We start from the raw sequence: 26,248 nt of genomic DNA on the forward strand, positions 1-26,248 counted from the left end.
TGCCCCTGGGCAGGGAGCTGGTGCACAGAAAAGCACGCACACATTCTTTAGAATCCAAAAACCTGGGTCCTAGCTGCAGCGACCAGAACCTCAGGGGAGGGTCTGCAGGCAATCCTCAGACAATGCCTGGAAAGGCAGACCTGCACCGAAGGGCCATCCGGCCGGGCACAAAAGAGAGCTGAGCGCAGACCTTACTATCAGTGAGGCCAGTCACTGCCTCGGGGTTCCAGCATCTTCCCCTAGTGCCAATTCCTGAGGCTTTATGATTTCCAGAATCTCAACAAGAGGTGTCATTCGGTAACTGAAGGTGGGAGCAAAACGTTGGAAACTAACTTTTTAAAAGTGCCGGTTTCCAGCCGGGCGTGGTGGCGCACGCTTGTCATCCCCGCGCTGGGGAGGCTGAGACAGGAGGATTGCACAGGTTCGAAGCCAGCCTCAGCTACTCAGTGAGGCTCTCAGCAACTTAGTGAGACCCTGTTTCCAAATAAGTATAAAATAGGGGTGGGAGTATAGTCCTGAGGTAGAAAAGCCCCTGGGTTCCACTCCTAGTACTATATAAAAAAAAATGTGCCAATTTCTTTAGTCCTTTTTTTTTTTTTTGGCAGTTTTTTTTTTTTTTTTTTTTTTTGCAGGAGCATTTGACCTCCGAGCTATACTACCCCTACTTTATTTTTTATTCTTTATTTTGAAACAGGGTCTCACTGAGTTGAAGGGGGCCTCACTAAACAGCTGAGGCTGTCCACAAACTGTGATCTCAGCCTCCTGAATGCTGGGATTACAAGCGTGCGCCACCACGCCCAGCTAGTCCATTTCTTTAGACAATTTCTCACAGAAACAGGAGCCTGGAAGTCAGACGCTGCAGTTCCTGGTGTGAAGGCGAGTCGTGTCTCTGAGGTGCTTCCGGTTTGTCTTGATGATGGGAACGCTGCCAGCTTTCACGGGCTGGAGTTCAAGATGGCAGGCAACTTGCCTGGTACAGAGGTATCTCACACAAAAAACCTTCAACATCTCCTACACACTTATATAAGCAAAACTTGTATTTATCATGACCTGAGCTTAGAATCAGGGCTCTTTTATAAGTAACCAGCAAACATACATGCATGTTCAACAGCTGCTCAGCTCCCTAGGACTGCAGGCACACAGGCGGAGAGAAGGGCACATGCAGCGCCTGGCCGGCTGCAGAGGACGGAATGGCTCAGGAAAGCACAACCCTGCCTCGAGCCCGGCCAGCAGCCTGCCAGCCAGGCGCACAGGGCAGCGCCGGCTCCTCTCCAGGGTGGTCACCATGGTCCCCAGGGGCGGACACAGGGAGCGAGCCGGGCAGCTTCCTGTGCTCTCTCCTCACGCTGACCTTAGGCCCTCTGCCTCCTCTCCAGGCTCTGTGCAGGCAGGCTACGGCGCCCATGTGCCTCAGCCAGAGCAAACCATGTCACTGAGCATCCGAAAAAGGGAGGTGAGCCTGGCAGCTGTGAGAACGACCACTCTCCGCCACGGAACCACGGTGGCGGAGACAGGGACGCACAGCGCCCCGCAACCTTCACGCTCGCGGAGCTCACCACGCCTCCTCTCCCCACCCAGCACCCCTAGCCGGGCCTCTTCTCTCCACAGCCCTGGTGCAAGGAGGACTGCGTGGGCCCAAAACAACAGAGGCATATGAACCCCGTGCGAGGTTGATGATTAGGAGTCCTCAACACAGACTGGGAAGACGCTGCCAACGTTGCTCCCCGTCAGGGCAAATGGTCCCACATCAAGGACCACGCCTCACTAACACCCAGCAGGTCTTACAACTTGGGCAGTCAGAGGGCGGGCGCGGGAGCCTTTGCCTAGCAGAGGTAAGGCCTTGAGTTACACCTCCAACAGCACCACCAATAAAAAAAGTCCTGGTGGCGTGAAAGTTTCTTCAACAAGAGCATGAGAGCTGTTTGGAATAGTTTGTGTTACTGGGGTTGCTTTCATAAAACTGGATTATCATGTCCCTAAAGGTAGAGACCAGGCCTCCAGAGGATCAAGGTAGTGCTTAAATCAAAACAGCCGGGTAATCCTAGTATGTGGGAGGCTGAGACGCATGGCAAGTTCAAGGGTAAGTGGTGAGACGCTCATGAACCCAGGGAGGCCATTTCGAAATAAAGCAGGGCTGGGGGTGTAGCTCAGAGGTAGGGGCCAAGTCCCAGTACCACACACAGTAATCTGACCGAGAGCCGGGTAGAGTGGCGCACACCTGTGCTCTCCGATTTAGAAATGAAGGTACAGGCCAGCCTCGGCAATTCAGCAAGACCGTCTCAAAATCAATTCTTTTGGTATGGGGAACTGAACCCAGGGGCACTCTACCTCTGAGCTACACCCAGCCCTATTTTATTCTTTATATTATATTTACTTATTTATTTGTGATACTAAGGATAGAATCCAGGGGCATTCTACCTTCAAGCTACACCCCAGCCTTATTTTTTTCTTTATTTTCCTTCTTTTTTTTTGTTTTGTTTTGTTTTTTGGCAGTACTGGGGATGGAAGCCAGGGGCATTCTAGCTCCAAGCTACACTCCCAGCCCCATTTTTTATTCTTTATTTTGAAACAAGGTCTCACTGAGTCGCAAAGGGCCTCACTAAGTAGCTGAGGCTGTCCACGAACTGCGATCCTCTTGTCTCAGTTTCCCAAATGCTGGGATTACAAGCGTGCACCACTATGCCCGGCTTTTTTTGTGTGTGTGGTACTGAGGGTGGAACCCAGGGGCTTTTCTACCTCTGGGCTATACTCCCACAATTTTATACTTTATTTGGAAAGAGGGTCTTACTAAGTTGCTGAGAGCCTCACTAAGTGACTGAGGCTGGTTATGGACCTGTGCGACCCTCCCGTCTCAGCCTCCCAAGTGCTGGGATTACAAGCGTGCGCCACCACGGCTGGCTTATTCTTTATTTTGAAACAGACTCTCACTAAGTTGTGGAGGGCCTAAGTAGCTGAGGCTGGCCACGAACCTGTAATCCTCCTGTCTCAGCCTCCCAAGTACTGGGATTACAACCATGTACCACCATGTCAGCTTATTCTTCTTTTGAAATAGGGTCTAAATTGCAGATGGCCTCACTGAATTACTAAGGCTGGACCTGAACCTGTGATCCTTCTTTCTTAACCTTTCAAGTACTAGGATTATAAGCATGCCCCACACACACTTGACCATTTTTTCTTTTGAAACAGGGACTCACTGGGTTACTGAGTGACTCGATATATGGCTGAGGCTGTCCTCGAACCTGGGATCCTCCAGTCTAAGCCACCCAAATACTGGGATTATAGGCATGTGACACTAAATCACACTCAGATCCCTGTCTCAATTTTTTTTTTTCTTTTTTTTTTGCCGGTCTGGGGGTGGAACCCAGGGACATTTGACTTCCAAGCTACATCCCCTGCCCTATTTTTGATTCTTTATTTTGAAACCGAGTCTCACTGAGTTGCAAAGGGCCTCACTAAGTAGCTGAGGCTGTCTGTGAACTGCGATCCTCCAGTCTCAGACTTCCAAATGCTAGGATTACAAGCGTGCACCACCACGCCCGGTCCCTGTCTCAAATTTTAAAAAATAAAATGAAAATGGCTGGGGATGTAGCTTAGTGGCAGAGAGCCCCTGGGTTCCATCCCTAGAACAAAAAAAAACAAGACAAAAAATAACTTGACCTAACACGCTGCATTTATGACTCGGTTCTCTAATTTCTAAACTCCTTTTTGTGTGTGATACCAGGGACTGAATCAGAACCTTGTGTCTGTCAGGTAAGTACACTACCACTGGAAAACATATATCCCCAGCCCTATTCCTTTTATTTGTATTGTCCTATGTCTGACTTTTTTTGGTCAACATATTACAAGCATATTTATTTTTATTTTTTTTGTGGGTTTAGGGATGGAACCCAGGGACATTTGACCTCCGAGCTACACCCCCTGCCCTAGTTTTTATTCTTTATTTTGAAACAGGGTCTCACTAAGTTGCAGAGGGCTTCACTAAGTAGCTGAGGCTGTCCGCGAACTATGATCCTCAGATCTCAGCCTCCCGAATGCTGGGATTACAAGCGTGCGCCACCACGCCCGGCTTTATTCCTTTTATTTGTATCATCCTATGTCTGGCTTTTTTTGGCTAGCATATTACAAGCATATTTAAAAAGCCATGCCGGGCGTGGAGGCGAACGCTTGTAATCCCCGCGCTTGGGAGGCAGAGACAGGAGGATCGCGCAGGTCCGAAGCCAGCCTCGCTGGCTTAAGAGACCCTGTTTCCAAATAAAAATATAAAATAGGTCTGGGAGTGTAGCCCGGAGGTAGAAGGGTTTCCAGGAACCCCAGTACCACCAAATAAATAAATAAATAAATAAATAAATAAATAAATAAATAATAAAAAGCCATGCATCTCAAGCACATTATAAGACTTCATGGCATATTTCTATCACCCCAATCTGTAATCTTTATATACTTATGATATACGTGACATGTAACACAGAGCGCCCCACACATACATGCTCACCCTACAAAGAGCTTCACAGAAAGGGCTTCTAGAATGCCAACCCCATTCATAATGTCCATGGCATGAGTTATGGAAGTAGTAAGGCCTTCTCTTGCAGGCAGACAGCAGTCACCTCTGACTGCTGCAAAAGGCATAGGCAGCCCTCAGGCTCAGCTCTAAATGTCAAGAATTAACCTGGAAGCCGGGCGTGACGCTGGACACCTGCAATCCTAGTACCTGGGATTATTCAAGGACAGCCTCAGCAAGTAGCAAGACTGTCAGCAACCTAGGAAGACCCTGTTTTAAAATAAAAATAAAATAGGTCTTAAAAATAAAATAGAGTACCCCTGACTTCGACACCCCCCACCACCACACTCACAGAGTTAACCTGGATGTGTGGTGAGCACTGGACAAGGGGGAGCTGTGCTAAGACCCTGGCAATGTCAGCTTTGTGGATGAGAGTGTCAGTATTTTCACCACAGAACAAAGGAGGAACAGGTCCATTCAGAAACCCTACTACAGTCAGGCGTGGTGGCACACGCTTGTAATTCCAGCACTTGGGAGGCTGAAACAGGAGGATCGCACAGGTTCAAAGCCAGCCTCAGCTACTTAGTGAGGCTCTTAGCAACTTAGTGAGACCCTGTTTCCAAAAAATATATAAAATAGGTCTGGGAGTATAGCCCAGAGGTAGAAAAGCCCATGGGTTCCACCCCCAGTACCACAAAAAAAAGGAAAAAAAGAAACAAGCCAGGCGTGTTGGCACACGCTTGTAACCCCAGTGCTTAAGAGGCTGAGACAGGAGGATTGCAGGTTTGAGGACAGCCTCAGCTACTTAGTAAGGCCCTCCACAACTTAGTGAGACCCTGTTCCTAAGTAAAGAATAAAATAGGGCTGAAAGTGTAGCTCAGAGGTAAAATGTCCTTGACTTCCATCCCCAGTAAAACACACACACACTCACATGTGCACTGGTGAAACCCTATTATGCCAGGCATGGCGGGGCACACTTGTAATCCCAGTACTTAGGAGGCTAAGACAGGAGGATTGCAGGTTTGAAGCCAGTCTTAGCAACTAAGTGAGATCCTGTTTCCAAATAAGGAATAAAATTAGGGTGGGTGTAGCTCAAAGTAGAAGGCCTCTGGGTTCAATCCCCAGCACCACAAAAAAAAGGGAAAAAAGAAGCCCTAATGCAACTGAGCTGAGGAGGAAAAACTGCTGGAGAGGAGAGGCGCCGAGGCAGTCATTTACTGGAGCACTCTGGCCCCGGTACCTGTGGCCACTGCAGTCACAAACTTGGACCCGAAGTGCCCGTCAGGAGAGAGGCGGCAGGGGTTGGGGTGCTTGTTCTGGAAGTCTCCTGCGGTGATGCACTCTTCTGCACTCAGGAAGTAGGTATCCTAAGATGAGAGGAGACACCGTACGGCATCACGTCACGATGGCTCTTTCTTCCTGAGTGACTAGGAAGCGCTAAAGTGCAGCGTCTCAGAGGCTGTGTTCACACTCAGAGCAGAACTCCCGCCATGCTGGGCCTTGAAGAATGCCTCCCACGCAGCAAAGCCACAAGCACTGGGAACCCACCCACACAGACCTGTGCGGCTGACGTGGGCTGCGCTCAAGGGACACAACCCACAGACCCAGCCCTCACTCACAAAGGAGACTACCTTGAGATAATGTGATCTGAAGTTGGAGGGAGATGTACAGAAACCCCAAGATGGGAGTAAGGGCTGTGTGCCAGGCTGCAGGGCCTGGAAACATTCCTGTCTCCGTCTCACCTTATTTCTACTGTATCGAACTGTGCCCTTCCGGGTATCTTCTGAGACGAGGTCCGTGAATATCCAGCCAACCTTAATGAAAAAGGAAAGTGTCTCGGTCTCCCTACCACAGACGACAATGGTTCCTGGCTTCTGCTCAGGCAGCCTAAGAACAGTGGGAGCCTGGGTGAGGGGCTCCTCCGCTAAGCTGCCAGGCCATACAGAACTTTCAAACCGGCTCAGCAAGAGTGCCCTCTCCTGCATGCTGTTGGGTGGGCAAAAAGCAGAGCTCATTTACTTACCATAGAAAGAGTTCTACTGAGCCACAGGTGGTAGCACACACCTGTAATCCCAACAATTGGGAGGATGAAACAGGAGGACTGCAGGAGCTGGGCATGGTGGTGCATGCTGTAACCCCAGCATTTGGGAGATGAGACAGGAGGATCATGGTTCGCAGACAGCCTCAGCTACTTAGGCCCTTTGCAACTCAGTGAGACCCCGTTTCAAAATAAAAAATAAAAATGGGACTGAGGGTGTAGCTCGGAGGTAGAATGGCCCTGGGTTCCATCCCCAGTAGCACAAAAAAAGGCGGGGTAAAATTTCACCCTGATATTGCTGTAACATTCCTAAACTTTTTTTTTTTTAGGTGGGGACTGAATCCAGGGTCATTCTACCTCCAAGCTATACCTCTGCCCTACTTTATTTTTATTTGAAACAGGATCTTGCTAGGTTGCTGAGAGCCTCACTACTTGCTAAGGCTGGCTATGAACCTATGATCCTCCAATTTCAGCTTCCCAAGTACCGGGATTACAGGCATGTGCCACCACCTCCAGCTATTCCTGGGCTGTGTGTGTGGCGGGGGAGGGATCTGGGGATGGAATCCAGAGGCATTCGACCTCCGTTTTTTAGTCTTTATTTTGAAACAGGGTCTCACAAAGTTGCGGAGGGCCTCACTAAGTAGCTGAGGCTGTCCACAAACCATGATCTTCCATCTCAGCCTCCCAAATTCTGGGATTACAAGCGTGCCCACCACCCCCAGCATATTCCTGGGCTTTTAAGTCACATTTCCGTGCCCCCACCCCCATTATCCTTAGGGATAAAATCATCCATACAGATTGCTTCTCACTGTCCAAACTCATTAGGAATAAAGTATAAAATGTACATAGCGATTAATACAATTATTTTTTTTTCGGTACTGGGGATGGAACCCGGGGCAGTCTACCTTCGAGCTACACCCCCCTAGCCCTATTTTTAATTCCTTATTTTGAAACATGATCTCACTGCTGCAAAGGGCTTCACTAAGTAGTTGAGGCTGTCTGAGAACCATGATCCTCCTGTCTCGGGCTCCCTAATACTAACATTCTAGATGAGTTCAAATTCATAGCTCAGTGTGTCTGTAAAAATTGATAGAACTTTCCCAGGACCTTTACCCAGAGTCCGAGATGAGCCAGATCAACCAACTCGGGAAGGAAACACTTTCTACCTATCCTAGAAATTAAGACGAGCGTGAGTGAGAAGAGCATAGTGCAGCTCCCCGTGGCGATCCTTAGCAAATGTGACTGGCAGTTTAAAGACAGCTGCTCTGGGATTGTGTTTTAATGCTCAAGGAAATGTCTCCACCTCTCTCTAAGTCAGAGGACTGTCAAAGCTAGCTGTGCCCAACAAACACAAGCATGGCTCCAAATAGTCAAGCCCACAGCTGACCTTGCGCAGGTATGCCCCAGACCAGGCCTGGCCACACACCTGCCCACCTGGACAGCCCAGCACAGGGCCCAGCCAGCAGAAGTTCCATACCTTCCTGAGGCCCAGCTTGGCAGCAATCTCATCCACCACCTCAGCTTTGGGGTCTTCCAGAAGCTCCAGGCTATTCTGTGTACCAATCTGTTGAGAACCAAAGAGAGGAGATGGGATCAGGACAGAGCCCAATGTAGCACCTCCGTGCCCTTCCACCCCGGGCTCTGGGCAGCTGGGCCTCCTTCCTGCTGGAGGGAGGGGCAGCGGAACACTGAAAAGCCTGCTCCCTGCAGTGTTTCTCCTCCTGAGACATGCCAAGGACATGCTGCAGCTTCAAAAGACAGGCGGTGCCACAGAGCTCCGGGTCCAGCTCACAGGACGACTCGGGCGCAGCCAAGCTGCCTATACTGCCTGTTTGCTGGAAAGGTCCTTCTACTGAGGAGTGTGTCCAAACCCCCAAAAAGGCTGTCTCTCATCCCTTCAAGTCGCCAACTCCTCACCACCTTCGAGAACCCCTGAATTGGAGCTAGTCTTTGGCAAGATCTTATTTCAAAATAAAGAATAAAAAATAGGGCAGGGGGTGTAGCTCAGAGGTCAAATGCACCTGAATTCCATCCCTAGACCCATAAAAAAATAAAATAATAATAATAATAATAATAATAATAATAATAGTAAATACATAAATAAAAAAATAAAAATTTAAAAATAGGCCTGGGTTCCAGCCCCAGTACAAAAAAATAATCTTGTAAACCAGGCATGGTGACACACCTCTGTAATCCCAGTACTTGGGAGGCTGAGGCAGAAGGCTTGCAGGTTGGAAGAGAGCTCCAGCAATTATCAAAACCCTGTTTCAAAATAAAAATAAAATAGAGCTAGGAGTGTCACCCGGAGGTAGAATGCCCCTGCCAAAGGTTCGAAGCCAGGCTCAGCTACTTAGTGAGGCTCTCAGCAACTTAGTGAGACCCTGTTTCCAAATAAAGTAGAAAAAATAGGTCTGGGAGGTACAGCCCGGAGGTAGAAAAGCCCCTGCGTTCCACCCCCAGTACCACAAAAAACAAAATTTCCAACCTAGAGCCAAGTTTTAAGATTTTACAGCGGACATCTCCACCCACCGAGAGTCAACGGAGAACACGTACTACACTCCGCTCTGCGCACCCACACACCCGACGTGGCTTTTGGTCGGGTTTCACAATGAAGCACAGATATATCTTCACCTCCCTCTAAATGTGTCAGCATGCATATCGTTAGCTAAAATTAGGTATTTAGTTGTTTTTGCAATAAAATCAATATAATTAAGTGTACCATATAAACACACAATTATAAAACAAATTAAAACTTATAGGTATATATAAGTACAAACCAATTTTTTTTTTTGGGGGGGTGGTACTGGGGGTGGAACCCAGGGGCTTTCCACCTCTGGGCTATACTCCCAGCCCTTTTTTAATATTTTGGAAACAGGGTCTCACAAAGTTGCTGAGAGCCTCACTAAGTAGCCGAGGCTGGCTTCGAACCTGTGTGATCCTCCTGTCTCGGACTCCCAAGCGCAGGGATTACAGGCATGCGCCACCACGCCCGGCTCTATTTTCTGTTCTTTATTTTGAAACAGGGTCTCACTGAGTTGCAAAGGGCCTTACTAAGTAGCTGAGGATGTCCGTGAACTGCGATCCTCCTGTTTCTGCCTCCCAAATGCTGGGATTACAAGCATGTGCCACCACACCTAGCCAAAACAAATTTTAAAAACTGAAAATAAAATGGATAGCTGATCGGTGGCATCTTCACACAGCGAGGACCTTCAGTGCCTTTAAGCCAGTGACTGTGAATCCAGAGGGACAACTCTACCCCAGGGAAACCTCCAGCTGTTTGCTGCCCTATTCTGGCGGTGGCTATTCTGAGACTGGCACCTGTGTGTGGTCAAAGAACATGAGTAAGTCTGGGGCACTGCTGCTCTACAAGTCCTACCACTCACAGAGTGGCTGTCTGCTCGAGGTGCGAGCCAAAACTATGGAGAGGAGCCGAGGCAACTGGTCCACAGTCCTGTGCAACTGCACACCGTGGCCTGAGGACAGGTCAAAGTGCTGTGTCAGTACCGGTTCAATTTGCTTAAACAGATAAACATACTTGTTATGTCAGAGCACAGCCACACTCGGGAGTGTGATGCTACTCTACAGTAATTCAGAAAGCACCCGTGTCATGTGTGACAACGCAGATGGGCAGATGCCAGTGGGAGGGCTCCCACACAGCCTTTGCGCGGAGGGAGGACACAGACGCCCAGAAGCACGGGCTGCACCATACCTGAGGGGGTTCGTAAATCGCAGCCACCTCGGCCCGGATGCCCAGGGGAATGTCTTTGTGCTCCGTGTACCGTCCGTATAAGTACCCGAAGTGCTGATTCCCTGTCTTCCTCCAGAAGTCAAGGAAGCGGTCAGCAACAGTGTGATTCTCAAACATGATATTGTCCACATGTCTGTATTTCTGCAGTTAACAACAAAGGGCTGAATAATAATATTCCACTGAAACCAAATTGTTTTCTAAAACAAACCACTCCAAAATATCTTCTATCAAGTTGTTTCAAAACAACACTCAAAGCCAGGCATGGTGGTGCACACTTTAAATCTCAGTACCTGGGAGGCTGAAACAGGAGGATGACAGGTTCAAAGCCAGCCTTGGCAACTCAGCTAGGCTCTCAGCAACCTAATGAGACACTGTTTCCGAATAAGAAATAAAACTGGGCTGGGGGTGTAGCATCTGGGTTAATCCCCAGTACCAAAAAAACCCCAAAACTAAAACCAAAATACCTAGGAATCTGCTGTGTGTGACACATACTGCTGGTGGCAGTTCTTCTCCTAGAGAACATCCCCTCCCTGCGATAGAACAAGTACTGGCGGCACCAGCCGTCTCACCTGTCTATTCAGCGTGATGGCACTGGGCTGGCACTTGGTGCAGATGCCGTGGGGCCATGGGAGGTGTCCTTCGCACCCTGACTTAATCTTGCAGCTGATGTTCTCCAGAGCCACGAACTTCCCCCTAAGGGAGCAGAGGAACGACTGAGTCACACAGGATGGCGGTGAGAAGTCTGGCAGGAGGCTGGCGTGGGGCAGGCGACACCTCGCACCTCCTGGACGGTGTCCCACGGGGCTGGGCGTGCAGGGAACGCGCCAGAGCGCTCTAGGAGGCGCGCTCTCAAGCCCTGGCTCACTCTACAGCCGGCTTCCGTGCTGCACAGGACACTCGCTCTCCTCCTAAGACATGCAGCTTTTCCTCTGAATTCTAACAGGCAGGAAGGTTTTGAGAAAACGGCCACGTTCCTACTACTCTAATATGCGCTGCTCAAAGGAAGCTCCATAAATTCCTCAGCAACTGTGATGTTATGAGCTCAGTACTTAGACTCCTATCCAACAATTCCTGCCAGGCATGGTGGCACACAGCTATAATCCCAGCACTTGGGAGGGTGAGACCAGAAGGTCGCAGGTTCTATACAGCTTCAGCAACTTAGCGAGATCCTGTCTCAAAATAAAAAGTAAAAAGGGCTAGGGGTGCAGCTAGAAGGTCAAATGCCCTTGGGTTCAATCCCCAGTACCACCAAAAAGCAAGGAACTGTTCTGAAGTTGGAGTGAATCTGTGTAAGCAACACCGGTTATCTCAATGACAGCTCACTCGAGTAATTCCAGTCATTCTGAGGATTGAACCCAGGGGTTAATTTTACCTTTGAGCTACAACCCTAGTCCTTTTAGTTTTTTATTTTGAAACAGGGTCTTGCTAAATTGCTGAGGCTGACCTCAAAGCTGGAGTCCTCCTGTCTCAGCCTCCCAAGAAATGGATTATAGGCTTGCACCATTCCCAGGCTTTAATGAAATACAACTGACAAAAAAGTCATACATATGTAAGGTTTATGATGCAATGTCTTCGTGTGCAGATAAAAACTATGTATTTTTTGGCATTTGTGTTTTGAAATATATCTCCCCTGTGAAAATGCTGACAAGCTAATTAACGTGTAGGCTGCCACACACACCACCCACTCTGGGAGCCTTAGTGAAGTCAGTGGCACCCACAGACCTCCACGGAGCTTGCTCCTGACCCACACTGGCGAGGGCTGAGGGCCCCACTCCGCGCTCTGTCGCCAGCCAGGCCCTGGCCGAGGGAGCCCAGAGCTTTCCCACAGACAGCAAAAGTGAGTTGTGGTGGTGTTTTTCTCTTGGTCTAACACTTTTAAAGTCTTTTTAGGATGTCAGCAGGTTGTCAGAGATACATCAGGCCAATGTGATCTTCTCCAGCAGATGTTGCTGACTTGGGCGCCGCCTCCGTTGAACTGACAGGAGTGACAAGAGTCCCTCTGAGGTCCCTTATGCTCCGGCACAACGGACACAGCGCAGCTGAGGGACGAGCTGGGGTGGGGCAAAACCACCAAATGCTCCCAATTCACCCTCAGGCCACTGCGGTGCGCAGGCTACCCGCTGCCCGCCTGCCCGCCCTCCCGGCCCGTGGACCGGAGCTGAGGAGCAGCAGGCCCTGGGGCAGGACGCCGCAGCTGACATGGGGGCCTGACATTCTCTGGGGTGGCCCTATCTACGAAAGGCAGAGAATGAGCTCAGACCCACGGACACGACGGCCACACCCTCCAGAGTGCGGCAGGTGACCGTGGCAAGCTCCCCAGCTGCTTCTAGGAGGGGCAAGACTCCGGATCCCGAAGCTTGTGCCTAGCGGATCATGCCCATGCCCATGCCCATGCCCAGGAGAACCAGAGTTCTCCTGCTGGCCAAGGCCTCCGCGGCTGCTTACTTGTCAGCCCCTCCAGTCAGCTTCCGGATGTAGGCATGGAAGGACATGTGCTTCACAGGAGGCTCCAAGTGGTTCAGGTAGTCCTCATCAAATGGCTGCCAAGACACACAGGAAGCGAGTGGTCACACGCCTGCGGGTCAGGGGCACAGGCTGCCCTGCGCCAGGGCCACACAGGCAATGCAGGACGAGCAGTCATCTACATTAGAACCAAGCTCCTGTGTGCCAGTTACCTTTTCAAGATTACAATGAACATCTATTAAAGACAAAATTGTCGCCGGGCGTGGTTGCACACGCTTGTAATCCCCGCACTTGGGAGGCAGAGACAGGAGGATCACACAGGTTTGAAGCCAGCTGTGCTGGCTTAAGAGACCCGGTTACCAAATAAGAAAGTATAAAAATAGGTCTGGGAGTGTAGCCCAGAGGTAGAAGGGTTTCCAGGAACCCCAGTACCATCAACAAAATAATAAAATAAAATTAAATAAATAAATAAAAAATAGGCTGAGGGTGTAGTTCGGAGGTAGAATGCCTCTGGGTTCCATCCCCAGTATTGGGGGAGTTAAAAAAAGGGAAGGAGCTGGGCGTGGTAGGGCACGCTTGTAATCCCAGTACTTGGAAGGCTATGACAGGAGGATCGAAGATTCTCAGCCAGCCTCAGCTACTTAATGAGACCCTCCAAACTTAGTGAGACCCTGTTTCAAAATAAAGAATAAAAAATGGGGCTGGAAACCGGGCATGGTGGCACACGCTTGTAATCCCAGCATTCAGGAGGCTGAAACTGGAGGATTACGGTTTGTGGACAGCCTCAGCTACTTAGTGAGGCCCACTGCAACTCAGTGAGGCCCTGTTTCAAATTAAAGAATAAAAGGCCGGGCATGGTGGCGCACGCTTGTAATCCCCGCGCTTGGGAGGTGGAGACAGGAGGATCGCAGGTTCAAAGCCAGCCATACTGGCTTAAGAGACCCTGTTTCCAAATAAAAAAGTATAAAATAGGTCTGGGAGTGTAACCCAGAGGTAGAAGGGTTTCCAGGAACCCCAGTACCACCAAAAAAATAAAAATAAAAATAAAGAATAAAAAAATAAGGCTGAGGGTGTAGCTCAGAGGTAGAATGCCCCTGGGTTCAATCCCTGGTACAGAAAAAAAAAAAAAAAAAAAAAAAGGAAACAAAATAAAACATAGCAAGAACCTATTTCAAAATAAAAAATAAAAGCCGGGCATGACGGCACATATCTGTGATCCCGGCACTTGGGAGGCTAAGACAAAAGAATTGCAGGTTCGAGGACAGTATCAGCAACAGTATAAGATTCTCAGTAACCCAACAAGACCCTGTTTCAAAAAAAATAAATAAATAAACAAAAACAAAAAGCAAAAATTATAAAGGACTGGGAGTGTAGCTTGGAGGTAAAACTCACTCGGGTTCAATCCCCATAGGGTAAAAGGGGTTTGGGGGTATAGTTCAGAGGCACAACCCACCTGGGTACAGTCCCCAGTACCATACACACATACACCAAAAAAAAGGAAAGGAAAGGAGGGAGGGGAAGGGAGGGGAAGAAAAGGAAAGAGCTGGCCTTGCTCCCATGAGTTCAGTGTCGCCTGGTTGCCAGTCAGCATTATTACGGGGACTCTCAATCTCACCAGGACACATCCGCAGAGGAGATGTGAGACTCAGAACACAGTAAATCAAAAAATGACAAGCTCAAAGTGACAGGCCGGCTCAGTGTCACGTTTAAGAAGGATTGCCAGGGAGCCGAGTGTGCACGCTGCCCCTTCATCACAGCCACACAAACGCTTCAGCCATTCCTAACCACCCACAAGGTCATCCCATAAACCAAGGTCCCGTCTGCTGCTTGTGAGGGGGAGGAGGCCCAGGGCAATAGATGGAGAGGTTCTTGCTTGGACAGACCTGGCGTCAGTGGCCCAGCACGCTGACTGGCTGGCAGCTCCCTCTGAGCAGACTCACCTCCAGCGGGACACAGTGCACACACTTCCCCAGCGGGCCATGGCGGCATCTGAGAGCAGAGGGCGAAGGCAGAGCAAGAGGCAAGTTACCTTTCTGTTGCCGCCTCCCAACATTTCATATTTTGGCACTGGGGATAGGACCCAGGGGCATTCTACCTTTGAACTTTACCCATAGCCCTTTCTGGGTTTCATTTATTTAGTTTTGTTTTTGTGGTACTAAGAATTGAACTCAGTGGCATTTTACTTCTGAGCTACACCCCCAGCCCCATTTCATTTTTAGTTTGAAACGGTCTCACTAGGTTGCTGAGGCTGCACATGAACCTATGATCCTCCTGCCTCAGCCTCCCAAGTACTGGGATTATAGACCCGAAATACCAGAACCAGCTCCACCTTTCAAATCTTAGCATCCAAACGCTTTAAAACGTTTTATGTAGCCAGGCGTGGTGGTACACGCTCGGAATCCCAGCGTGGGAGAGGCTGAGACCGGAGGATCGCGGTTCGCGGACAGCCTCAGCTACTCAGTGAGGCCCTCTGCAACTCAGTGAGACCCTGTTTCAAAATCAAGAATAAAAAAAATAGGGCTGGGAGTGGAGCTTGTGTTCAAATGCCCCTGGGTTCCATCCCCAGACTCGCAAAAAACAAAAAAGTTTTATGTAGAGCTGGGCATAGTGGGACAAGCCTGTAATCCCAGTGAGTATTAGCTCTCATCACTTTTGATATTTAAAATATACCTCATACTTTAATAAAAAACATTTCTCAAGTTGGGCATAGTGATTCATGCATGTAATCCCAGTACTTGGGAGGCTGAGATAGGAGGATCACAGGTTTAAGGACAGCTTCCGCAACTACCAAGATACTTATCCACCTAGCAAGACCGTTTCAAAATAATAAAATAGGGTTGGGGGTGTAGCTCAGAGGTAGAATGTCTCTGGATTCAATCCCTAGTACCACAAAAAAAAAAAAAAAAAAAAAATTCTCTAAGCCTGAGACATATTACATCAAATAATGTTTTTAATAGTTTAATATCTACTTTGATACATATTAGAAAAAACTGACCAGCACATCAAATCTTATTTCATGGGTATTACTGTTTAATGGCACTAGCCGGCACTTTGGCACCTGCCTGTAGTCTCAGTACTTGGGAGGCTGAGACAGGAGGACTGCAGGTCTGAGTACAGCCTTAGCAACTTAGTGAGATCCTGTTTCAAAATAAAAATAAAATCGGGCTGGGGGTGTAGCTCTGAGGCAGAACACCCCTGGGTTCAATCCCAGGACCACACAACACACGAAAAGTTGCCAGTGCCACACTTGAAATCCCAGTAGCTCTGTCAGCACCCACCACATGTACAGAGTGAGCTTCTAAAAAGACTCCTCTACACAAACGGCCTGCTCAGATAATTTTGCACCATCACCAACTCAGATGTTTCTGATTTCTTTAAAAAGAATTGCAAAAATTCTAAACACCCCACACGCGCATCAACATTGTGTATGCCTGGTAGCAAGTACACATTCGAAGATGTCCCGCCAGGGCTGGAGAGCACACACGTGCACACGGCGCCACGGTCACCGGGTCACCAAGGCCGACGTTGGGAATATGCCCTTACACTGGAGCACACAACCATCCGCCCCTCAGCTCACCTCTGTGCCAGGGGACAGGAGCCCCTGCTTGCCCCTGGATCGCTTTCTTTTTTTTTCTTTTTCTAGTACTAGAAATTAAACCCAGGGGTAGTCTACCTCTGAGCAACATGAGTATCACCCCCCAAAAACACACACACTTTTTTGAAACAAGGTCTCACTAAGTTAAGGCATACTGGCCTCAAACCTGTGATCTCCCTGACCACCGCCCAAGTATTAGATTCTCAGGCATGTGCCACAATGTCCGATTCCCTGGTCACTTTTCAAATCTTTTTTTTGTGTGTATGTGTATGTGGTGCTGGGGACGGAACCCAGGGGCCTTCTACCTACGGGCTACATACCCAGCCTGACTTTTTCTTATTTCGAAACTTTAAGTTGCTGAAGGCCTTGCTAAATTGCTGAGGCTGGCTTAAAACCTGCAACCTCCTGTCTCAGTCTCCCAAGTACTAGGATTACAGGTAAATACCACCATGCCTGGCTAACTATATGAAATTTATTCTAAAAATAGATAATCAAACTCAAAACCTCCATGTTTTCATCAAATACTTATTAATATGGGATATGGTTTTGTGTTATTTTGTGTGTGTGTGTGTATCTGGGGATGGAACCCAGAGGCATTTGACCTCCGAGCTACACCTCCTGCCCTATTTTTTATTCTTTATTTTGAAACAGAGTCTCACTAATTTGCAGAGGGCCTCACTAAGTAGCTGAGGCTGTCCGCGAACCACGATCCTCCAATCTCAGCTTCCTGAATACTGGGATTATGAGCGCGCTCCACCACGCCCAGATTACCAGGGGATATGTTATCAACATATTCCTAATGCCTTGGTAAGACCAAGGCAAAGCCGGGTATGGTGGCACAGGCATGTACTCTACCTCTCAGGGCTTGGGAGGCAGAGACAAAAGGATCGTAACAAAATCACCAACTTAGCAAGTTTCTCAGAAACTTGATGAGACCCTGCTTCAAAATAAAAAAGGGCTGAAGGGTGTAGTTTAGAAGCAGAATGCCCGTGGCTTCACCCCAATAAACGCACACAGGCATGCATACGCAGCGCACAGTGAGCACAGAACACTCACAGTTGTGGGTCTCGGCTTCTGTAAATCTTCCCATCCTGCTTGCTGAGGTACTGATCAATCTCATCCTCCACCACACTGGGAGCTCCATAGGCTTTTAATGCCAGCGTGGCCGACGTTTCCATTTCAGAGGAGGGTCCAGCAAGGTTCGAAGGAAACAGGAACAACAAGTCGCCATGCCTGTTCAAAGGAAAAGCAGCCAATGTCACCTTCTTTACCACCTGAGCTGCACAGCTCAACTTGAATATGTGAACTGACATCTACAAAGGCCAGTGCTACCATGCTGAAGACCGATGACGTTCCCAATATTAGAGCACCAAAATTCTCTTTCTGTTTCTTGGCACTATAAAGACCGGCAGCTGGGAGTGGTGACACACACTTGTAATCCCAGTACTCGGGAGGCTGAGAGAGGAGGATGACAAGTTCTCGGCCAACCTCAACAACTTAGTGAGGCCCTCCACCACTTACGTGACCCTGTTTCGAATTAAAGAATAAAAAATAGGGCTGGGGGTGCAGCTCAGGGGTAAAATGCCCCTGAGTTCAATCTCCAATACCACACAAACACAAAAAAATAGGGCTGGAGGTGTAGCTCAGAGATAGAATACCCCTGGGTTAGCTGAGCGTGGTTGCGCACACTTGTAATCCCAGCATTCCGAAGGCTGAGACAAGAGGATTGCAGTTCGCAGACAGCCTCAGCTACTACTTAGTGAGGCCCTTTGCAACTCAGTGACACCCTATTTCAAAATAAAGAATAAGAGCCAGGCATGGTGGCACATGCTTGTAATCCTAGCGCTTGGGAGGCTGAGACAGGAGGGTCGCACAGGTTCAAAGCCAGCCTCAGCTACATAGTGAGGCTCTCAGCAACTTAGTGAGACCCTGTTTCCAAATAAAGTATAAAATAGGTTTGGGAGTAGAAAAGTCCCTTTTCCACCCTCAGTACCACAAAAAAATGAAAGAAAGAAAGAAAGAAAAAAAGAAAAAAAGAAAGGAAGGAAGGAAGGGCGGGCTAGGCCCAGGCATGATGGCGCATGCTTGTAATCCCAACACTTGGGAGTCTGAGACAGGAGAATCACATAGGTTCAAAGCCAGCCTCAGCTACTTAGTGAGACCCTGTTTCCAAATAAAGTATAAAATTGGTCTAGCCCAGAGGTAGAAAAACCCCTGGGTTCCACCCCCAGTCCCAATTAAAAATTTATAAAAAGCCCTTGAGTTGAATCTTGAGTACCACAAAAAAGTCAATAAATACAGACAGGCAACAGGTTCTTTTCATTTTTCTAACAATGCTGCCATCTAGCTTCACAGACATGAAGAATCAGCACCGAGCTCACCTGGGCCTGAGGGGCGCCTCCGCCTTCTGTCAGGGCCGGCCGCCTGCCAACTGATCGACCAGGCCATACACAGACGGAGAGCCTAGTTGGTAAAACCGCATCGCTTCACTCACACCTTTCCTTCCCCCAACACGCCACCAAAGCCCCGTGGACAAATGCCTCCACTACGCACACACCCGGCTGCCGGAGGTTCCCATCACACTGCCGGTGAGTGCTGTCTGACAGTCCGTCTCCCCAGCACCCGCACACGCCCACAGGCAGACTGCACTCCCCCGGGGCAGATTCTCAAGGGCCGCCCTTTTCTGCTTCTGAGGCTGTTGAAGTGCCACTTTCCAAAAAGGCTGTCGTGAGTCTCATTCCCATGGTAATATCTGCTGTCTGTCACTTTCTGTATAAAGGATCAGACTCACGCTGCAACCTGTGGAGCCTACCAATCACGGCTAACGGAGATTTCCCCTCGCGAGCTGCTCACAGCAGCACCCTGGGGCACCTGTGACAGGTAGCTCCTGCACTCCATCAGGGCCGACCTTGGAGGAAAGGCAGCACGGCCCACTTGGCAAATAGGTAATCTCCTAAACCAGGCGTGGTGGCACATGCTTGTCATCCCAGCACTGGGGAGGCTGAGACAGGAGGATCCAGGTTCGCGGACAGCCTCAGCTACGTAGTGAGGCCCTCTGCAACTCAGTGAGACCCTGTTTCCAAATAAAGAATATAAAAATAGGGCTGTGGGTGTCACTCATGGGTAGAATGCCCCTGGGTTCCATCCCCAGTACTGCAAAAAAACAAAAAAATGCCACCTCCTCACCAAGATGCACAGAAAGAAGACTGAGGACTGGCACAGCACACAGCAAACCAGAGGAGCAGTAGCCAAAAGTACAAAACCCGCAAAGACGTGCACTTGAGGGGCGTGACTACGGCCCCGCTTCCCTCCTTCGTCCTCCATGGGTCAGAGGTGACGTGACTGCCAAACGCAATCAAAGACTTCTGCTTCCACTGCAGAGTGTGACAGCACCAGACACTCTCTGCTAATAAAATACTTGGCTCACTTCAGATCAACTTTAACAAACACACTTGGAAAAAAAAAATAACTGATTTCAGCCAAGAATGGTGCACATGCCGTAATCCCAATACTTGGGAGGCTGAGTTAGGAGGATCACAGAAGTCAGGCCCAGCAACTTAGAGAGGCCCACAGCAACTTTGTGAGACCTAGTTTCAAAACAGAAAAATAACAAAGGGCTGAGGGTATAGCTCAGAGGTAGGATGGCTCTGGGTTCAATCCCCAAGTACCAAAGGAAAAAATATTTTTTTAAATTACTCAACTCGCCGGGCATGGTGGCGCACGCTTGTAATCCCCGCACTTGGGAGGCGGAGACAGGAGGATCGCGCTGGTTCAGAGCCAGCCTCGCTGGCTTAAAAGACCCTGTTTCCAAATAAAAAAATATAAAATAGGTCTGGGAGTGTAGCCCAGAGGTAGAGGGCTTCCAGGAACCCCAGTACCACCAATAAATAAATATATATATAAACAAACAAACAAACAACTCAACTCTGAAGAAAATAAAGGAATCCTAGTACTTGGGAAGCCAAGACTGAGAGAGGAAGACTGCAGGCTCAAAGCCACGCATGGTAACTTAGTGTGACGACCCTGTATCAAGATAAAATATAATAAGGCTACGGAGTGTAGCTCAAAGGCATATGTCCCTGGTTCAATTCCCATGTACCACAACAAAAGGAAAAGAAAATGAAGGAAATCCCCCCTGGTCCAGGCTAGCAACAGTCAACCAGGACAGAAGGGAACAGCGTGGAGTTGCCACTGGCCAAACTCAGGGCCAGAACCGTGGCTCCTCAGGCTTAGAGCTAGTGATCAGCGGGCCCCGCTGAAGGCCTCCACAGAGCTGGGGAATCGACAGCCTGAGGGCGGGGTGAGGACCCTGCCCAACGCCTCCCACCAGAGCTGGGGAGTAGCCTGTGAGGAACCAAGCAGGAAATCAGCCTGCTGTGTGGCTCCAGGTGGAACCCAGGATACTACTGCAATCAGGACACCACAGGAACTCAGCAGCCCAGCTCCACAGCACCTCCGTGTGCCTCGGAAGTAAATGCAAGCCTTGCCTGCAGAAAAGCCACTAAGCCCCGGGTCCTTCAGCATTCCCTAAAACTGAGTCAAATATAACCTCTCAAAAAAACCAAAAAAAAGCCGGCATGGTGGAAGGCAGAGACAGGAGGATCGCTCAGGTTCGGAGCCAGACTCTCTGGCTTGTAGACCCTGTTTCCAAATAAAAAATATAAAACTAGGTTTGGGAGTGTAGCCCAGAGGTAGAAGGGTTTCTAGGAACCCCAGTACCACCAAAAAGAAAAAAAAATACCCACAAACAAAAAGATACTAGGAAGCCAGCAGCAGCCAGGGTGGGCGAGATAACAACAGACCGAAACAGAAGCCCTAGACTCCGGGGCTTGGATTGCCATCCGCAGCACTGAGCCTCAGGGACCAGAACACTCCAGGAAGGAGCAGCAGAAGCAGCATGGCCCCTGTGAGGACATCGCCAACAGCAGATTTGAAAGAAAATCAAAGATTTATCCCAGGCACCTAGTACTTGAGGTGGAACCCAGGTCCTCTACCATTGAGCTACATCCAGAGCCCTTACTTACTTACTTACTTATTTATTTATTTGGTGGTACTGGGGTTCCTGGAAACCCTTCTACCTCCAGGCTACACTCCCAGACCTATTTTATAGTTTTTTTTTTTTTAATTTGGAAACAGAGTCTCTTAAGCCAGCGTGACTGGCTTCGAACCTCTGCGATCCTCCTGTCTCCCCCTCCCAAGTGTGGGGATTACAACTGTGCGCCACCACACCCAGCTCCTTTTTAATTTTTTGAGACAGTATCTCACTAAGTTTCTGACGCTGTCCTCAGACTTGAACTCTTTTTTTTTTTTTTTTTTTTTTTTGCAGTACTGGGGATGGAACCCAAGGGAATTCTACCTCTGAGCTATACCCCCAGCCCTATTTTTTATTCTTTATTTTGAAACAGGGTCTCACTGAGTTGCAGAGGTAGGGCCTCACTAAGTAGCTGAGGCTGTCCGCAAACCGCGATCCTCCTGTCTCAGCCTCCCAAATACTGGGATTACAAGCGTGCGCCACCACGCCCGGCTTGACTTTTGACTTGAACTCTTTCTCCCTCAGATTCCAACTGGTAGGAACTATAGGCATGTGCCACTAATGATATACTTAAAAGTAAAAAGGAGCTGGCGTGGTGGCGCACACCTATGATCCCAGCACTTGGGCGGCTGAGACAGGATCGCGGATTCGTGACCAGTCTCAGCTACTTAGTGAGGTACTCCAAACTCGGTGAGACCCTGTTTCAAATGAAAGATTAAAAAATAGGGCTGGGAGTGTAGCACAGAGGTAGAATGCCCGTGTTCAAAACCCAGTAACGCAATAATAATAATAATAATAATAATAACAACAACAACAACAACAGTTATTATTATTAAATGAATGAAGATTACAAGTGTGCACCACCACACCCAACTTTATTTTTTATTTTGAAACAGGGTCTCCCTAATCATCAAGGTTGACCTTAAAATCTTCCTGTCCCTTGCCAGGTATAGTGGTGCACACTTGTAATCCAGGCATTCAGGAGGCTGAAACAGGAATATCACAGTTTGATGAAAACTTCAGCTACTTAGTGAGGCCCTTTGCAAATCAGTGAGACCCTGTTTCAAAATAAAGAATAAAAAATAGGGCTGGGGGTGTAGCTCAGAGGTAGAATTCCCCTGGGTTCCATCCCCAGTACCATAAATAAATGAATAAAATCTTCCTGTCCCAATTTCTATGTTTCAATTAAAAAAATTTTTAAGTTCTATACTTAAAACTTTCTTTTCGGCCAAGCACAGTAGCACACATCTGCAATCTGAGTATTTGGAAAGCTGAGACAGGAAGATAGGAGGTTCAAGAACAGTCACAGCAACTTAGTGAGGCTCTATTTCAAAATAAAATTAGAGCTAAGTGCGGTGGCACATGCCTGTAATCTCAATATTTAGGAAGTTGAAACAGGAGGATCGCAAGATCAAAGCCAGCCTGTGCAACTTAGCAAGGCTCTAAGCAACTTAGTGAGACCCTGTTTCCACATTAAAAAATAAAACAAAGCCAGGCGTGGTGGCGCACACTTGTAATCCCAAGATTTAGGAGGCTGAGACCTGAGGATCACGGTTCATGGGCAGCCTCAGCTATTTAGTGAGGCCCTCCACAACTCAGTGAGACAAGACCCTATTTCAAAATAAAGAATAAAAAATTGGGCAGGGGGTATAGCTTGGAAGTCAAATGCCTCTGGGTTCCTTCTCCAGACCCACAAAAAATAAAAATAAAAATAAAAATAAAAATAAAAATAAAAATAAAAACAAAACAAAACAAAACAGGGCTGGGAGTGTAATGTGGAGGGAAAATGCCTGTGTGTTCAATCCCTAGTGTAGAAACAAACAAAACCAGGCTGGCAGTGTAGCTCAGAGGCAAAACACCCAAGCCAAGCAAGTGGCCCACACTGTAATCCCAGTACTTTGGAGGCTGAACGGTAGGATCACAGGTTGGTGGCCAGGCTCAGCAACTTAGTGAGGCCCTCTGCAACCTAGTAAGACCTTGTTTCAAAAATAAAAAGAATATAGCCAGGCGTGGTGGTGCACCCTTGTAAACCCAGCATTTGGGAGGCTGAAACAGGAGGACTGCGGTTCAAAGACAACCTCAGCTACTTAGTGGGCCCTCTGCAATTTAGTGAGACCCTGTTTCAAAATAAAGAATAAAAATAGGGCAGGGGGTATTGCTCAGAGGTCAAATGTCCCTGGGTTCCATCCCCAGACCCACAAAAAATAAACAAATTAATTAATTAAAAAATTAAAAATTAAATATAAAACAGACTGGAAATATAGCTTGATTGCCCTGGGTTCAATACCAAAAAAATAATAATAATAACTCCACTCAGTGACAGTCTTTCCAGGGCTCACCATGTGCAGGCACCCTACCTAGAGTATACTGGACAGCCTCCAGGGCCATAGGAGCCCAGGTCTTCTCGTCTCCGTTCTCCTGGGTAGGTACTTACTTGATTTTTAGCAAATGGAGGGATTTGCTAGATGATGCTGTTATCTCTCCCGTCTTGTTTCTATTGATGTAAACGGAGAAGCCGTTGTTTTGAAAGCCAAACTCCTTTGCTACCTAGAAAAAGCCCCAAACAACAGATATTTAATCAGATAAATATTGCTATACATACCACAGTCTATCAAACATCAGTGAAAATGAAAGACTCTAAATTTAGAAATTATTCTGAGTATTTTGTGTGTGTATGTGTGTAGTACTGGGGGTGGAACTCAAAGGCATTCTACCTGTGAGCTACACCCCCATCCCATTGTGTGGCACTGGGAATGGAACCCAGGGGGATTCTACCTCCAAGCTACACCCCCAGCCCTTATTTTTGACTCTTTAGTTTGAAACAGGGCCTCACTAAATAGCTGAGGCTGTCTGAGAACCGTGATCCTCCTTTTCTCAGCCTCCCAAATGCTGGGATTACAAGCGTGTGCCACCACGCCCAGCTATGTTCATTTATTTATTTATTTTCCTGAGTCTGGGAATGGAACCCAGGGGCATTCGACCTCCAAGCTACACCCCCTGCCCTATTTTTTATTATTTATTTATTTATTATTATTATTATTTTTTTTTTTTGGTGGTACTGGGGTTCCTGGAAGCCCTTCTACCTCTGGGCTACACTCCCAGACCTATTTTATATTTTTGAAACAGGGTCTCTTACGCCAGCGCGGCTGGCTTTGAACCTGCGCGATCCTCTTGTCTCCGCCTCCCAAGCGCGGGGATTACAAGCGTGCGCCACCACGCCCGGCTTATTTATTTTTTTAAAACAGGGCCTCAATAAGTTGCAGAGGGCCTCACTAAGTAGCTGAGGCTGTCCACAAACAGTGATCCTCCGGCCTCATCCTCTCGAATGCTGGGATTACAAAAGTGTGCCACCACGCCTGGCTATGTTCTTTTATTTTGAAACAGAGTCTCACTAACTTATGGGGGCCCTAAGCTGCTGAAGCTGGTCTCAAACCTGTGACCCTCCTGCCTCCGTCTCCCAAGTACGGGGTAATAGGCACACCACCACACATGGCTCCCAGCTCTATCTTAGTTCTATTTTTAGAAAGGGTGTTGCTAGGTTTCTGAGGGTCTTACCAAGCTTCTCAGGCTGGCCTAGAACCTGTGATCCTTCCATCACAGCTTCCCAAGTATTGGGATTAAAGCATGTCCCACCACACTCAGCCAGACACAGTTTTTTGGTCTTATGGTTGTTGTTTTTTTCGGTACTGAGGATTGAACCCATGAGCATCTACCTCTGAGCTACACCCTCAGCCTATCTTCTTTCTTCTTTATTTTGAAGTAGGGTGTCACTGAATTGCAGAGGACCTCACTAAGTAGCTGAGGCTCGCTGTGAACCTGCGAGCCTCCTGTCTCAGCCTTCCAAGTACTGGGGTTATGAGCATGCACCACTCTTGGCCAGAAACATTTTTTTTTGAAGACCTGGGGATGGAACTCAGGGACATTCTACCTCTGAGCTACACCCCCTGCCCTATTTCTTATTCTTTATTTTGAAAAAGGGTCTCATTAAGTTGCAGAGGGCCTCACTAAGTAGCTGAGGCTGTCTGGGAACCACGATCCACCAGTCTCAAACTCCCAAATGCTGGGATGACAAGCGTGCGCCACCATGCCCTGCTCAGAAACAGTTTTTACTAACCAAATTTCTCATTATTTTGCTCTACTTAAAGAAAATTTGTGTTGCTCATACAAATGTCAATTCAAATGAGAAAAGTAGCCGGGCATGGTGGCTACTTAGTGAGGCCTTTTGCGACTCAGTGAGACCCTGTTTCAAAATAAAGAATAAAAAATAGGGCTAGGGGTAGAGCCCCTGGGTTCCATCCCTACTACTGCAAAAAAGTGGACCAAAGAAGGAAGGGTAATAAGCTGGGCATGGTGGCACAAGGCTCTAACTCCAATACCTGGAAGGCCAAAAAGTAGGATTTCAAGTTCAAGGCCAACTTCAGAAACTTAGCCAAGTCTTCAGGACCTTAGTGAGATCTGCTTTATTTATTTAATTATGTTGCAGGTCTGGGGATGGATCCCAGGAGCATTTGACCTCTGAATTACACCCCCAGCCCCATTTTCTATTCTTTTTTTTGAAACAGGGTCCCGCTAAGTTACGGAGGGCCTATTAACAGAAGGCCTCACTAAGTAGCTGAGGCTGTCAGCGAACTACGAGCCTCCGGTCTCATCCTCCAGAATGCTAGGTTTACAAGCGTGCGCCACCACAGCTGGCCGTGAGATCTGTTTTAAAACAAAAATAAACAAGCCTGAAGAGCTGAAGGTGATAGTAATATCTGTAATCCTAGTATTTGGGAGGTTGAGACAGGAGGATCGCACAGGTTCAAAGCCAGCTTCAGCTACTTGGTGAGACCCTGTTTCCAAGTAAAGTATAAAAAATAGGTCTGGGAGTATAG

General features: G+C 48.2%; 1 protein-coding gene across 1 annotated transcript in view; it reads right to left on the reverse strand.

Annotated features, from left to right (window-relative positions):
* The window catches only part of NPLOC4 (NPL4 homolog, ubiquitin recognition factor), a gene marked incomplete at both ends in the record, with an annotated part of 53,595 nt that overhangs the window by 18,832 nt on the left and 8,515 nt on the right, over nt 1–26,248 (reverse strand). The window contains 9 exons of the mRNA XM_080714160.1: nt 5,739–5,865; nt 6,241–6,312; nt 8,014–8,100; nt 10,246–10,425; nt 10,854–10,977; nt 12,730–12,824; nt 14,688–14,736; nt 17,399–17,575; nt 23,809–23,921. Coding sequence (XP_080570286.1) covers nt 5,739–5,865; nt 6,241–6,312; nt 8,014–8,100; nt 10,246–10,425; nt 10,854–10,977; nt 12,730–12,824; nt 14,688–14,736; nt 17,399–17,575; nt 23,809–23,921 — 1,024 coding nt within the window. The remainder of the gene's footprint in view (nt 1–5,738; nt 5,866–6,240; nt 6,313–8,013; nt 8,101–10,245; nt 10,426–10,853; nt 10,978–12,729; nt 12,825–14,687; nt 14,737–17,398; nt 17,576–23,808; nt 23,922–26,248) is intronic.

Source organism: Muscardinus avellanarius (genome assembly GCF_963383645.1).
Source record: "Muscardinus avellanarius genome assembly, chromosome: 16".
Taxonomy (NCBI): domain Eukaryota; kingdom Metazoa; phylum Chordata; class Mammalia; order Rodentia; family Gliridae; genus Muscardinus; species Muscardinus avellanarius.